The sequence below is a fragment of the Poecilia mexicana genome, unplaced genomic scaffold (genome assembly GCF_051168715.1).
Source record: "Poecilia mexicana isolate PSO_F unplaced genomic scaffold, ASM5116871v1 scaffold_4, whole genome shotgun sequence".
Taxonomy (NCBI): domain Eukaryota; kingdom Metazoa; phylum Chordata; class Actinopteri; order Cyprinodontiformes; family Poeciliidae; genus Poecilia; species Poecilia mexicana.
Window position 1 is genome coordinate 2,279,930 of NW_028263373.1, and position 16,617 is coordinate 2,296,546.

Below are 16,617 nucleotides of genomic sequence, written 5' to 3' on the forward strand. Positions count from 1 at the left end.
TTCAGGTGTACATCTTCGCGTGGGACATTCAGCGGAAGTAAACAACAGAAGGCTAGTAACATTAGCTACCAGGGTTCCTCCTGTTTACCGTCGGCTAGAAAGAGGTTTCTGCTGTGTGAGCTTAATGTTTCAGTGTCTGCAGTAACAATATCTTCAGTTCTTCATCGGAGAGCTGCTGCAGAAATATTCAACAACACCGACTTTTAGGAGGAAGAGATCGACCATCAGCTCAGACTGCTGGATACCAGCTGGAAAACCCAACTCATCTCGGAACCTCCAGGTATGTACACTGTATGGTTCTGAATGAACTGACACTGGAATACAGAGAATACGTTCAAGGAACTAGTTGATACCGCGGATGATTATTTGGTTGGCTGATAGGGCAACCCGTCCTGTTTAGGTCGACGGAACCTTGATATACAAGGTAAATTTATGAAACATTTAATTTACCTTGTTTAAATATTGGCAATAGTTTTGTTTTTGGCTTAGTATGTTAATTTTACGTTATCTGAAGGTAAAGTATTACAGAATACCATACTACATACTTTGTAGGTGTATAATCCAAACACCTACAAATAATGTTATTGATAATTGATAAATGAGTCATGTCCATCACAGGTGAGGCATTCAGGCCCACATTTGTTTATCCATCCATTTCCTACACTCTTGTCCCTAATGGGGTCAGGAGGTGCTGGTTCCTCTCCAGCTAATGTTCTGGGCGAGAGGCGGGGTACACCCCGGACAGATCGCCAGTCTGTCGCAGGGGAACACAGAGACACACACACACACACACACACACACACACACACACACACACCTAGGGAGAATTTAGAGAGACCAATTAACCTGACAGTCATGTTTTTGGACTCTGGGAGGAAACCGGAGTACCTGGAGAGAACCCACCATGCACAGGGAGAACATGCAAACTCCATGCAGAACCCAGAACCTTCTTGCTGCAAGGCAACAGCTCTACCAACTGCGCCGAAACTATTTTATTCTTCCACATTGGATAGTTTGTGAGCATTAAAACATGCTTCCCAATCAGATTTAAATCTGGGCTTTGACTAGGCTGCTTCCAAATCTAGTTTTTGTTTTGCAAAGGCAGATGTTCTGCTGAATAATTCCTGCCAATGATGTGATGTACTCTTTCAGGATCTTCTAGAAGATTCCAGAATTATAGTTGTATTTATTAACCCAAACGTATGTAATTGTGGTCTGAGTGAAAAAAATGACCAAATTAATAATTAGAAATGAACACTTACTGTTATTCTGTTTCACAAATCTAACATTGGTTTTATAAAACCAATGTTTGGTTTTATAAAACCAATGTTTGTTAAAAAAAAAAAAAAATGTTTAAACAGTGTTTCTCATTTTCTTTATAAAGAACTCAAACATTATTTGCAAAGCTGGAAATTTCATTTTTAACATAAAATAAAATCTATTTTTTGAAAATGATTTTGAGTTGAGCTGAATGCCAAAACATTCATCACATAAAAAACCTCGCAAAAATAAAAGCCTGTGCACGTTTCCATAATGATCAACACCTTTATAAATTTTTATTTATTCTATTTGTCACAAACATCTTCATTGAAGTACTGACAGTTTTGGTGTCTACGTGGTTTCATGTAGTTTCAATTAAATTCAATTTAAGAATACATTATCATTAAGGGAAATTAAATATCATAACTTATCATCCAAGTATCTCAAAAGAGGTGTTGTTGATGGTGATGCTGGGGGCAGGAAGGATCTCCTGTAGCAGTCAGTATTGCAACACATCTGAAGTATTTTTACTTTATTAGCAAAATGTTCTTTTAGCAAATGAGCCTGCAGAGCTTTAAATTTAGCCTGGCTTCTCCTGTGTCCTCCTGGATGAATCTTTAATGAGTTCTTGGAGTTATTTTAGTAGCCGGGTCTCCACTGTTCCATATTTTCTCAATTTATAAACAGTAGAAAATATTAATTAAAATATTATCTACATTTTGTTTTTTCCCCCATTTATTAATTTTTTTTTATTTTTTATTTTTACAAAACTGTTAATGCTGTTGTGCTGTTCTTTCAGATCTTCTACAGCATCATGTCTGTTACTACGTGGAAGGTGGTTGCAAATCACTTTCTCATAAATGAAGAAAGAAACTCTACTCTTGATCAAAAGATATCAGACACTGTAGATTTAAACGAGGAACATGAGGAACCAGAACTACAGCAGATCAATAAAATGAAAGAGGAGCCAGAACCTCAATCTATTAATGAAAAACAGCACGAAAAGCTGCTTTTAGTGAAGCAGGAGACCAACACCTCTATAGTGAGTTCTGATGATGAGCAAATATTCCACAATATATCGGAGGTGAAGGTGGTCCAGATTAAAGAGGAACAGAAGCAAATCTGCAAGGATCTGGATGGACATTTTGTAGTGAAGCAGGAGAGTGACACCTTAAAGTTGACTCCTCCATATGAGAAAAACTTCCACCAAAAAAAAGAACTTGGAAATACTGAACCTGAGGAGCCAAAACAGATCATTGAGGTGAAAGAGGAGCCAGAAGCTTGGCAAGTAAAAGATGAACAAATTGAACTCTGCATCTTTCAGGATGTAGGGGAAGTTTTGGTGAAAAGGGATGCTAGTCGCTGTACTCAGACTCCTCCTGTAGATCAAAAAGATTCCAGTGAAACAATTAAGAATCATCTACCATCTTCTGCACCCCCTGAAGCCGAACACCAACAGCAGCAAGTAATCAATCATCAAAGCTCCGGATCAAATGATAAGAGAAAGCTGAAGGAGAAAAGACACAAAAAATACAGAAAACAAGTTGACAATGTGGACAACACTAAGCTAAAAAGACATAAAAAGAAATTACCTTTATGTGATGTATGTGGCAAATGTTTCACCACTCGACAAATTCTAACCGTGCACATGAGGATTCATACAGGAGAGAAGCCTTTTGCTTGCAAACTATGTGATAAATCTTTCATTAACAGCAGTAATTTGATTTGTCACATGCGAACGCACACAGGTGAGAAGCCTTTCTCCTGTGGGACCTGTGGGAAAGGTTTCCCCAGGCAACCTGCCCTGACCGCACACATGAGAACTCACACAGGTGAGAAGCCGTATCCCTGTGAGTTGTGTGAAAAAGCCTATCGAGATCGTAGTAATTTGGTACGACACATGAGAACGCATACAGGTGAGAAACCTTATTCCTGTAGAGTTTGTGGTAAATCCTACAGTGGCAGTAGTCAGTTGGCTTATCACATAACCACTCACACAGGTGAGAAGCCTTTCTCATGTCTGACTTGTGGAAAAGCTTTCAACAAGCAAAGTACCTTGACAGTCCACATGAGAACTCACACGGGTGAGAAACCGTACTCCTGTGACATGTGTGAGAAATCTTTTCGAGAGAATAACGATTTGACTTGTCACATGAGGACTCACACGGGTGAAAAGCCGTATTCCTGCAAATTGTGTGAGAAATCTTTCAGATGGAGAAATGTTCTCAATCGACACATGAGAACTCACAGATAAGACGCAATCTTGTCATGAATTATGTGACGAATTCCTCTGTCAAATACAGATTAACTTAACACAGTATTTATATCTTAAGATATTTTGCTAAACTGGTAAAAATACCATGTTACTTAAAATTAGAATCAGATCAGAATCAGAATACTTGTATTGTTATTGTACAGAAGCACAACAAAATGTGTTTCATTACCAAAGAAGAAGGGGTTCCTGGGGCTGCTTCCCCTGGGGGGCGCCGTCCTTTATAAAAACAGACTTCACTTATTTTGCAAACAGTCCAACCTCTATATTTTGAGTCACAGAACCATCTATTGGTCAAGAAAAGAATAATTTTGAATAATCAAGCCTCTTGTACAAGTGCTTGAATACATTTTAAACTGAAACATGGACTTAAATCCAGAAAACTTTGCGACACTGATCGAATCCAAGAACTTTCCACTGTAAGCCCCTAATAACCATTTTCTCCACATTTGTGCTCTTACAGTAATATCTTATAATAATTATGTCAATAATGCCATTGTTGTTAGTGGTATTTGTTGCTCATTTTATCATAGCCAACTACATAGTTTTATATATTTGGATGAATTTAAGAGTGATCATGAATCTCTGTTTTGTGCAATAATTTTTACATCAATAACAGTTTCCCAGTAAAACCAGCAGGTGTCGCCAGCACTCAGCTGTCAGTTGATTCTACGGTCAGTACTCGAATTTGTGTGCAGCTGTTGCACATGATATATAAGAGGGAGAGTCTGTGTAGGTGTTAAAGGTGACTTAAACCTTTTAAGGTAATAATTTGAACCATCACATTATGTATTGTAAGACTGAGTTATCTTTAGTTGCAAATCTCTGAAAGAAAAAAGAGAACTCAGTCAGGGTTAAAAATTGGCTGTCTGAAGAATTACTTTATAATAACTTCATAGCAGTTGGTCAGAGAGGCGTCAGGAGGAGTAGAAATACTCACAAGACTCGATTATTCCCTGGTTAGCAAGGAAAGACTTCACTTTTCTTGCTATTTACGCAGTCAGTTTTTCTTGAAGGAAGGTTCTGACTGTTGTCTGTGCTTATGGATTAAACAGTTCAGAGCCGTTTTGGAGTCTCTGGATGACGTCCTCATCTGAGGCACTAGGGGACTTTATTGCCCACATAGACAATGATGGTGTGAAGGCCTGTCGCGATAAACGATATATCAATTAATTGCATGATAAATTAAACCTATCGACCTCATTTTAATTATCGGCTTTATCGTCTCTTCCTGCCTTTTTTCCCTTTCTGTCGATGACACTGAATGAAAACAGGCTCAGCTCCGGTCTCTCCACTTACCGTCCCTTCCTCATTTCCTCAGTCTAATGTCCAGCTCACATGAGTTGTCTGCCGACTGTCGGCCCATTTTCTAAACCTGAGAGACACATTAGCAGACAGAAATCCTGAGTATAACGTTCGATCAGGTTCGTCGTGCCGTGTGGTTTCCAGCCACTTGGGCACAAAATAATGGCTACAAGTCCAGTTAACTAATTTTAAAACCAGGCATTAATCAATGCTTTACTAGAATCTACCTGTGATGCATGTGGCTAGAGTCAGCGTAAAGTTCTGACTGAATGAAAATCATTATAACTTATTTATGTCACGTTAATGAAGAACAGCTGAAAACCTACCGGGTTCATCAGCTGCGGTAGCAATTTGGCTTCAACTCCTCCCCTTGTCATTTCTATATTCTTTGCACGAAACGTTGAATAAACATTAATGTTGTTTCCACATATCATCTCCGATGTCCGCTGGACTTCGGGTTGCCCCGTGTCAACTGTTTGGGATTCCCCTCCGTAATTTCCCCTCAGAAAGCAGGAGGAGAATCCGCGCTTTTTGATTGGTTACCTGTCACATTCAGCGTTAAGCTCCCAGTCGGGAAAAACCCCGATTTAGATTGAAGCGGCCACGACGATCTACCGTAACTCACCACACATTGTAGGATGATCAGTTACGAAATCACCAGCGACAATCTTAGATCAGCCAACGATCTAAGATTGTTATAAGGGGAAAATAGGGGCAGAAAATCGTGTAGAATGAACTATTGCATTAGAGAGTCGGATGTGCCCGTCTTCTATATTTAAATCTAGTGATTACTGAAGGGCAATACAGTATACAGACTTTATAATCTGCACTCTTTTGGTTGAATCCAGTATTTATTTCCACTTTGGTTTTATGTTGTTTAGTTTTTATTTAAGTATGTTTTCTGTTAATGGAGACAGAGAATCTATTTTATTTTTGGTTGTTTTGTTTATTTAGTTTATTAGTTCCAGTGTTATGTGTTCTTTTGAAAATAAAGTGCATCTATCTATGGCAGGAAATCGCATGCATTATTAGTCAATATTATCGTTTATCGCAATAATTTTTTAGACAATTAATCGCTCAGCAAAATTTGTTATCGTGACAGGCCTAATGGTGTGACCTGCTGGGGTGTGATTTGGAAAAATGGCCTCCCTGTTCTGATCCCAGTTGGTGTTTTGTTGTTGGACCTCTACGTAAGACAAGGGATGTCTTTAATAAACTCAATTTTCAAGGATAATACGGTTCATAGGTGCACTTGGCACCAGCCTGCCAGGTTTAAGGGGGGTGATGAATTTCTAAGTGCATCATCAGACCTGTGGCATTGCAACTTGGACACTCTGGGTGAAGAGAGTAGCAGAACTGTTAACCTTTCACCGCGTGGTATTGAATTTGATTTGAGGGGAAACCACTGAACAGAACTGCTAAACCCAAACGAGTGAAGAGGTTGAGCTGGAAAAATCTGATGGACGAACAAAAGACACTAAAGCCTGAGATGCTGAAGGCTCTGGACTCTGGTTGCTATGTTCAGCATCAGGACACTGGGCAGTGTTAGTCCCAATATTTTTATTTTTTTATTGAATTAGATTCATAGTTATGACTTTTTTTTAATTCTTGTTTTGTTTTTCTTCCCTTTTGTATCTTATTATATGAATGTTGTTAATTCTGTAATGATAATCTCAATGTTCCAGTCTCCATGGCTTTTTTTCTGTTTACAGAAACTGTTTTCTGTAAGTTCATGTAATTTTCTCTTGCTGGTGTTTGGTTTTAATCTGGTGAATAAATGTGAATACTTTTCCTCTGATACGGTTTAACAAATACACATTCTGCCTCGTTGAAATCTCACCATTAGTTTAAAGCAGAAGTTTTTATTCACTCTCATGATTTTATATAATAAAGTTACAGCAGGGTTATTAATGGAGACAGGGTCACTGTTTCATGCTTATTTATTTTTTTTATTTACGTTAATAATAAATATTCATGTTTAGTTATAATATTTCACTTTTCAGTTGAAATGTTATAAATTGTGATTCTGGGAATAAATTTAGTTTGTCAATCTGTTCCTCTTTTTTCTTTAATGAACTGTGAAATTTGAATTACCTTCCCCTGAGACAGATGTTTGAAACAGTCATTTTATCAGTTAATCACATCTAATTTATTTACTGAGACTGATACAATATTAAGAAATAAATGTAGATAAGTAGTCATTAATTTTTCTCACTGAAGAGGCTTCCTCCGTAGTTTTACTGAAATATTATCCATTCATAATTAAGAAAACAATCTGAAGTCTCTATAGTTGGAGTTACAGTGACACCTGTTGGACAAAATTCGCATTGCCTCTACTCTTACTGAACAAATGACGCAAATAACCACTTTCTGCTTGTCATTGTTTCTAAAACATTTATCGTGTATTTTAGTAAAAGATCAGAAAACACACCTGACTTAGACATGTTCATTTCAGAAAAGAAGATCACATTGGTCAATTTAAATATCTTTGGATTTTGTTTGATGCAAATGAATCATTCAATTCTCATGTTAAGAAATTAAAACGCTGAAATTTAACTTTGAAAAATGTGGTATATATAAGATACTGGTTTAATAACTCGGCTGCAAAAATATTCATAGATTAATTTTGAATTACATTTTGCTCATATACCTTAATGCTTAGCAAGTTGGGGTCAGGCTAAGTCACAGAGGTGTGTAGTAACCTTTTGGTAAAGAATAAACATGAAACAGACAGAAGCTGGTTCAGGTCACTTCAATCTCAACTGATATAAATGTGGGAATAAAATTTTTAATTTAAAATTATTAATTTATTATTCATTAAATTGTTGATAAAGTTAGTTTATTTGAATCAGGGCACCATTCCAATCTCCTTAGAATAATTAGTCAAACATGTCCGTTTCTCACGAAGGAATGAATTCGAGCAGAAAACTCCTCAAGGAATGATCACAAATCTATTCACTGAATATTTATTAACAAAATAGAAAAACATTACAGTTGAAATTAGAACACATAGAGGATACACATAGAGCACTATTTATTTATCTTCATTATATAAAATTAAAAATTAGAATGGTGGCGGTATTCACCTGGAAGTTGCTTCCTATCGACTATAATAGAAAAGAAGAAGAGCATTTCCGGCGGAAGTAAACAACAACGCGCTAACAGCGTTACCTCTACAGCAGGCTCTCAGTAGTACTGATTATCTATTCTTTATATAATCTATATATTATAGAATCTATTTGATACTTGCTCCACGGAGCCCTTATTTTAAGCACTTATGATTACGTCACAGTTGCCGCCATTTTGGATGTAGCTCTGAGTAGAGTAGAAGAAGATGCCTCATTCATGTTCTGCCTTGAGTTGTAACCGCTGTACCGCTCAAACCAGAGCCAGCGGCATTACCTTTCACAGGTAAGAATGGAAACATGCTTCTTATCGTGTTACTTAAACTTTTGCATCAACCTACCTGTTCACTAACGTGTCTTTGTTAAACAAACGAGTCTGACTGTTCTGCTCAAACATGGTCACAACCCTCACTCTCAACTGACGTGACGACAACGCAGCAGCTGACCAATCCGCGGTCGCAATTTGAATCCAGTGAAACGCCCCTTACCTGGAGGAACGGAAGCCATCTTTACCTCCGACATAATTGGCGGGGTTCCTCATTGCAAACGCAGAAATTTGGTGCAAAATAACAGGGAATCATGGTTAAACGTTGTCAGTGGGGAACGTGTAACTCCGACACCCGGTACCCGGAGCGCTTAGAGGGCGGGATACACTTTATTCCGTTTCCCAAACCCAAACGGAGTCTGGAAAAATGTAAACGATGGATAAAAGCCTGCGGCCGACCTCATAACCGCCTGAATGAAACAATGATCAATGGAAACTACCACATGTTCGTCTGTACGAAGGTAACTGCAGTTAATCTCATAATGGCAATAATGCATGTTTGATAGAGAGTTTGAAGGTATATGTTGTGAATAGTAAGCCTACTCTTTGTTTATGATCAGTTGACCCAGAACTCATTGTTACAAACTTTACATAAGTTGCAAAATTAGCCATTAGTACACTGAATTTGACTGAATTTTTGCCCTGGGTAGCTCTATAGAATCATGGAAGCATGTACTGCAGTAACTATTGTATTTACATGTCAGCACTTTTTATTCTGCTGTTTGTTTTTTCAGCATTTTCCTGAAGGCAAGCCAACAGACAGATTCCCAGATCCGGTTTCTTTTGATCCCAAAGTCTCAAAAACCTCCAAACCAGTCAGGCGTCCCCGGGACCGGCGCCACGGATCCCCAGCATCAAAACAAGAAGACACACTTAGCCACTTAGGGTACATGAACACCTCGTTTAATTTTTTAAACTTTTTTGACAATTTTTTTAACATATTTGTTGAAACTGTGAGTGTTGTGACGGCGTATGAGACAGATAATCTATGAGAAGATGGATCTCCTCCATCATCTGAAGAAATGCATCCTGACCAAAACAACCAATCAGAGCTCCAGTTTTTGTTTCATGGATTTTGTCTCATATTGTCACAACATGGCGACAGATTCAACATATGCTAAAAATAGTTTTAATAAAAGTTACTTACTTTATCTCTAAATGTGCAGTAAGTAACCTGAACAAGCCATTAAAATCAGAAAATGTACAAGAAACTTAATAACTTGATAATTTAGTAATTTAAATCTCTGCAGTGAAACCCTCCAGAGTGAGAAGAACCCAGGCTGCCGCTCTGATGCTGCTGTTAAGACTTCTTCACCAAGTTTGTATTTTTGCACTTATAAATTGTGATACACAGAAGATATTTTTGACAGTATGGCATCCATGCTGTCAAAAATATCTAGTTTATGTCCCAAAGTCACAGAGTGAAGGACTAGCACCACTGATGATTTCTTTTAGGAACACTATTTTCACATCACTTCCAAAAAGAAATCTCACATTCTGAATTGCTTCACTTGGTTTCATATTCCTAGTAGAAAATGGACATTTTATTTCCAAAACATTTCCATGTTCACATATTTTTCCATCAGCAGAAGCTGCAGTGAAACAAAACGCCGACTCAGTAACACGACATCAGCATCGTTTCCATTGATGTTCACACATATTTCGTTTTATTGTTGCTGCTGCTGTAAAAATGCTTTGGATTTTTCCTGCTGTCAGTGTTTTTGTTAACAGCAGCCATACGTATCATTACTCCACCAAAATCTGAAGCAGTTTTTTCTCTGTGCCATTTGTGACATAAGTTTTGGTCACTTTTGTCATGGCAACACGTTTGAATGATTCTTTGTAATCCAGTAGCTTTTCTGTCAACTGCAAAGATGTTGTCTGTTTTGCATTTTTCTAATTTGTTGTTTTAAAACTCATTTTGATGCTTTGCATATTTTTTCTTTTCAGGGTTTTCTGCATGGGGAAAGCTGGAACTGATGGCTGAAAACGAGGCTTTGAAACGACGGCTGAAAGCAGATCAAGAGATTTATGCCAAGAAGATTTCTGAACTGGTGCTGAAAAACAAACTTCTTCAGCGGGAAAACATGAAGCTCCGGAGGAATCTTCATGGAAGGACACAAAAACAACATTCAGCAGGAAGCATCATAGCAGCTGACAGTGTCATAGTGACAGCCGACACATGGGGACACTCTGCAGAGCAGCTGGAACAAATGTCAGTGGTAGTTTAGTTAGAACTTTCTGATGCATTTAAAAATCAACTCGGATGTATTTTATGTTCCTCCAACTTTACTGCATGTCAATTTAGATGAAATTAAGATTTATTCAATGTCTGGAGGCTAAATAACATACATTTTGGTTTGCTACTCTAACAGCTGAACCATTTCCTAAAACACGCTAATATAATAAAACTCTTATAATAAAACTCTAGAGTACTCATTTATGAATGCAATACAAGAAAAAATTCTGTTGTAACTGAAACCTGAACAGTTCAATCACAAATATACAAAATGCTTTATTAAAATAACAAGTGTGCCATTTATTTCCTCTTTGTTATTTTTTAAATATTTTTAGTCTCTGCAAAAAGGAGGTTGTAAATCTGATCAGATTTATTTTACCACAGCTTGGATTATTGGGTCTGGATTAAGAGATTATTCCAAATTATAAGGATAAAGTCATAATAACGGCAGAATAAAGATAATGTTACGAGAGGAACGTTGTAAAATGATAAATCATTTTAATGATGGTGGAGGTTTTAACATCTGATGTGACCAACTGGAGTCCATGAGGTTCTTCCTCCTAAATAGACATAAACACAACTGGTTGGTTCAAAGTCTTTCTACTGATAATTTGATGCTAATGTGTTTAAAGATCAAGTATTTTGTTATTTGTGAAACCATTATTCTGGTATTCTGACAACTTTATTCTGTAATTATTATGACTTGTCGTGTTAATGTGACAAATCCAGTGATTTTTCTCTCTGTACATTTTGAACTTTGCACATTTCTAGATCACAGTATTGGTAGTAAAGTAGATCAATGCATTAACTTTATTTTTTTTTAGAATAGGTTTATTAGCTAGTCTAAATTTTCTAAGCTCCAGATCCAAAACAACCAAGAAATGTTTCCTGCTGAACTACACCGACGTGAATCAAACTTTTTGCTTTTTGAACTTTGACTCTTGTAGGTTTCCAAAGGAGAGCGTGCGCAGGAAGCAGTGGGAAGTGGCTGCTAGAAGCGAAGACTTCTCTGCCAGCGTGTCGGCGACGCTGTGCAGTGAGCATTTCAGGCCAGCGGACTTCGACAGGACGGGTCAGACCGTCCGGCTCCGAGCCGGGGCCGTTCCTTCAGTCTTCAGTTTGCCAGCTCATCTCCACAAGGTCGCTCTGTCACTGGGAGCCCAGGAGTCGCAGGAGCCGGGCCCCCGGCCTGGACCCCGGGAGCCGGGCCCCCGGCCTGGACCCCGGGACCCGGGCCCCCGGCCTGGATCCCAGGACCCGGGCCCCCGGCCTGGACCCCGGGACCCGGGCCCCCGGCCTGGACCCCAACATGCTGTGAGTGTCCTCATACCTCACTTCTAATTCTCCCTCCTCTAGTTTTCATCTCTTTCCAGATTAACTCTATTTGAAATGGAAAATGACATTAAAATTGTTGGACAAATATAACTGTCACTCTGTATAATCAACTTAGTTTAGAAATAATTGTCACATTAATAACTTTATGAAACCATTTATTTATTTCTATTTTCATTATCAGTTTTGGCAGGACTAGTCCTCCATATGTTTTCTCTCTGCACTGCGTGTTTTCAGTAAATTTAAATGTCACATTTCTTGTTGAATCTAGTTTCTTTTCACCGCGGCTGAATGAAAATTATTTAGGTTATAAATTTGTTTCCATGGTAACATCTTTCCTCGACAGGTCTCTGTCGCTCTGTTAGCGAGTCGCACTTCATCTCCGCTGCATAATTTAAAAAGAGAAGGACAAACTGCTAGAAGTGCTCACACATCGCTCTTATTGTATGAAGGAATTTTCCAAATTATAAAAACTAAATTTGCAGGGATTGATTATATAATGTGCAACATGTGCAGTGAATTTCAGGCCCAGTTATGACTCTGGACAGTTTAATCTCAGGATATCTTGTAAAGCAGATTACATTTTCTGTCCCCTCAACAAAAACTGAACACAACCAATTATGTCTAATCTTCAAAATTGAGTAAAAATGTCCAAATTGTGCTCAAAGTGTCAAGATTTTGTAGCCTTTATTATTTTTCAACGTTATCTTAACTCTATTGGACATGAAGTTCACTGGAGCTTCAGAGGTTGGCACTGAGTTCCAGTAAACCATGTCCACAATCTGCTTGTGTTTAGCAAACTCTGTATACTTACAGATAACATAATACCAGATAAGATGCATATCTGGATTGTTCAGAAGTCCTTGATATCTGCGATCTTTAATACAAAGAATCAAATTAACTTTCCATGATCAAAAAAAGTCACATTCATACATTCTGATGCTGCTGTTATTACAATATTGTGTGTTCTGCCTTTTTCCAGGTATCTGTAGCGGCAATGGCTGAGACAAAAAGTCCTCAACCAATCAAAGAAGAGCATGTTGAGCTGTGGATCGTTCAGGATGGAGGGCGGCTCGTAGTGAAGCAGGAGGCCAGCGCCGCTCTGGAGAGCCCTGCGTGTGAAATACTCCACCAGGGACCGGAGCAGGTTCTACAGATTAAAGAGGAACCAGAATCTGTTCAGATTAAAGAGGAACCAGAATCTGTTCAGATTAAAGAGGAACCAGAATCTGTTCAGATTAAAGAGGAACCAGAATCTGTTCAGATTAAAGAAGAGCAGGTGGATCTCTATGGTGATCGGGTTAAAGGTCAGCTGGAGCCTGAAACCTTCGTTGTGACTCAAACTACAGAGCAAAAAGACGACTGTGAACCAAACCAGAACCAGATCCTCTCTGCAAACCAGCCTGAGGCTGAGAACCAGCATCAGCATGGAAGAATCCAGGAAGCTGCAGATCTGGAACCGGCGGACAGCAGAAGCCACTGGGACAATATGGACGATTCACCACTGAGACTTGAAACAGGTGAAACAACTTCCTCCTGTGACAGTGATGATGATGAATTTTTTCTGTCTTGCACTGAAGAAATCCAGTGCAAGGCTGAGTTTTTGGCTCTTCACATGGGTAGGAAGCCTTTGTCATGTCCAAAGCGTGGAAAATGTTCAGCTCGCTCTTCCAGAAAAAACAATCGCAGGAAAAGGCGCCGCGGCGATAAACGCTATTCTTGCGAAGTGTGTCATAAATTCTTCACTCTGAAATCCAGCTTAGTTTGCCACCTTCGAATTCACACAGGTGAAAAGCCTTTCTCTTGTAAACTGTGTGATAAATCTTTCAATCAGCGAGGAACCCTGACTATTCACCTGAGAACTCACACAGGTGAGAAACCTTACTCATGTGTAACTTGTGGCAAACGTTTCATCACAAATTCTTCATTAACTGCTCATTGGAGAACTCACACAAAACTGAAGTTGTATTTTTGTAAATTATGTGATAAATCTTTTAAACGTCGTGGAAACCTGGCTATTCACCTTAAAACTCACAAGCAGGACGCTTGTTAAATTGATGAATCTGTTCGTCACCCCAGGGACTTCAGACACACCAGCTGAGTTGGTGGAACATCATATAAAGTTGTAATTTGACTCTTAGAAGTGAGATAAGATCCAGTCTTATCTATAAACTGTGTAATAAATCTTTTGAATGCATGCGTTTTACAGCAATGGGTTTAGTTTGGCTAGTAATAAGTTCCAGACACAAACAAAGTTGGTAGCTTTGATCAAAATGACCAAGTTAAGGCAACACCTGATTTTCAGGATTGTCAAATGTTCTTTGCTGAATGGCTGCCCTGATGATGGGGGTGTAGAACAATTCATGGAGTTGTTGGACTTCCGTTTTACTAAGATGGGGGGTTCAGCCTCTAACAGACACACAGGAACTGTTCCCATCTTCTTCTTTGGATGGAGAAAACACCTTCGCAGGGGGGTCAGGGGTCGCCGCAGGGAGGTCAGGGGTCGCCGCAGGGAGGTCAGGGGTCACCGCAGGCAGTCAGGGGTCGCCGCAGGGAGGTCAGGGGTCGCCGCAGGCGGTCAGGGGTCACCGCAGGCAGTCAGGGGTCGCCGCAGGGAGGTCAGGGGTCGCCGCAGGCGGTCAGGGGTCGCCGCAGGGAGGTCAGGGGTCGCCGCAGGGAGGTCAGGGGTCGCCGCAGGCGGTCAGGGGTCGCCGCAGGCGGTCAGGGGTCGCCGCAGGGAGGTCAGGGGTCGCCGCAGGGAGGTCAGGGGTCACCGCAGGCGGTCAGGGGTCGCCGCAGGGGGGTCAGGGGTCGCCGCAGGGAGGTCAGGGGTCGCCGCAGGGGGCCACGCTGATCTGTGATGCTGTTTAGCTGCACTGTGTTTCTGCTGATCTGTCTTTTCTTCTGTTTTCTTGTTTTAAGTCATTTTTTCAGTTCTCCATTTCATTTGCCATAGTCTGTTCATTAATCTCATTTCCCAACTTTAGCATTAAATGTGTGTATAATTTTCTTTTGTCTTTTCCATCAGTAGCTAGATTGCATGTCGGTAGTTAGAGATTATTTAGAGATAATTCAGCTGTAAAGTTAATAAGTGAAGCTATTTTGTGAATAAATTCTTGGACTTCATTGGAAATAAGTGTCAGTGATGATTCTTCATATGAAGTTTCTTCTGCTTGTAGTTTTGAATTTATTACTTCACTGATAAGTGAAATACTGATAAGTTCTTCATGATGGCTCAGATTTAACTAAAGAATTCTAATTTAATAATTTCATAAATAATTAATCAAAAAATGTTAATAAGCCAAACATGGATCCAAATTGGTAAAAATATAAAAGTAAGAAACAATAAGAGTAAATTTACAACATAGTAAATAGAACACTGGACAGTTATTAATAGCAGCATACTCGGATTAAAATAATCCCGAGCAGGGATCTACCGTACTGGAATCTGCTGTTCTAGAACAGCAGGGATGTAAACGCCGAGTTTGTTGGGAGCAGTGATGGTTAGAGACTTAACAGCTGCTGGGATGAAGGATCTGTGATGACGCTCTTTTGTGCACCAAGGATAAAGCAGTCTGTTACTGAAGGTGCTTTCCATGAATGATTATATTTCAGATGGGAGAAACAGACACCATCTTCACTGCATGTGATGGGGCCCAGACCTGTAACCCAACTGGCTCTTAATGGGATTAGAAATGTTGTTTTATATAATAATCTCAAAGACTGCAAAAGACAAACCGGAGAAATTAACTATTGAAATGTTTGTCAAAGTTTTTGCTATTTTTTTTAGGTAAAACAAAAAAAATGTTATGACTTTTTCCCATGTAAAGCAGATGGCTGAAGCTACCTGAAAAATTAGATTTATTGTTGCTTTTTCAAAGGAAGCTTCCTCCCTTTACCACTAGGTGGCGGCACTCGCTAAAACCTCTCATTTGATACTTCCGGCAGAAGTAACTATAGCATTAGCAGATTTGGATGCCACCTTTTTTATCACATGAGGTAAATATTTTAGTGTCAGCAGTATCAATATATTTGTCATCATCTTATAGGAGAAAAAGATGGATTACCAGCGCAGACTGCTGGAAAACCCAAATAAACCCAGAACCTCCAGCAGGTAGGTTAACTCGGACTGAAGTTGGTGTCTGATTCGGCTCTGTATTAAAGGGTCATTCCGCTTCATTTAACAGAAAACATTTGATCTGTTCTTGTTCGAGATATAAAATACATATAATTCTGAAAACCCGACTGGATTATTTTTCCTTTTTTGAGCATCAGACTGCCTACAAACTACATCAACTACAATCTAGATAGAATTGTTCTACACTAAAGATTATTAAAATTAGTTTGGGATTTCATTCTGTCTTGTAAAAACAGGAAACTTGTCTCTACATCTGGGCTTTTCTCTCCATTTCCATCCTTTTTATCAATCAGATTTCTCAACACCATTTATTTATTTAATTTGGAATAAAAAATAATGCTACCAAAATAAGTAACTAGTTATTTCATAATTTTCACGTCAGATTAAAAGAAATACAAATACGTTTTTTTTTTTTTTTTTTTTTTGGTCGGCATTTTTTACTTTATGCTCACATCAGATTTTGGGTATTTGTTTTGTAACATCTACCAATCATTTTGTGCTTTGGGTTGTTCATCACTCACAATTATTCCTGTGAATTTGGAGATATTTGGTCCTTATTTGCCAAAGTTTCATCGGGGAATCCTAATATTTCAGCTATTTATCACAAAACCTGTTAAGACT

General features: G+C 38.9%; 2 protein-coding genes across 3 annotated transcripts; both read left to right on the forward strand.

Annotated features, from left to right (window-relative positions):
• Position 1: 1 nt before the first annotated feature.
• LOC106905546 (uncharacterized) lies at positions 2–6,887 on the forward strand. The gene is made up of 2 exons (XM_088004736.1): positions 2–280; positions 2,060–6,887. Exon 2 carries the CDS (start codon positions 2,075–2,077, stop codon positions 3,512–3,514), a length of 1,440 nt encoding a protein of 479 aa, XP_087860862.1. The 5' UTR covers positions 2–280; positions 2,060–2,074; the 3' UTR covers positions 3,515–6,887.
• A 1,091-nt stretch (positions 6,888–7,978) lies between these two features.
• On the forward strand, positions 7,979–14,994 carry LOC106924175 (uncharacterized). Of its 2 annotated transcripts, none has more exons than XM_088004722.1 (7): positions 7,979–8,248; positions 8,338–8,748; positions 9,022–9,173; positions 9,538–9,605; positions 10,238–10,502; positions 11,474–11,840; positions 12,841–14,994. In XM_088004722.1, exons 2-7 carry the CDS (start codon positions 8,542–8,544, stop codon positions 13,909–13,911), a joined length of 2,130 nt encoding a protein of 709 aa, XP_087860848.1. In that variant the 5' UTR covers positions 7,979–8,248; positions 8,338–8,541; the 3' UTR covers positions 13,912–14,994. The 2 variants fall into 2 exon arrangements, with proteins under 2 accessions (XP_087860848.1, XP_087860849.1); XM_088004723.1 differs by having other exon boundaries at positions 8,401–8,748.
• The last annotated feature ends 1,623 nt before the right edge of the window (positions 14,995–16,617 follow it).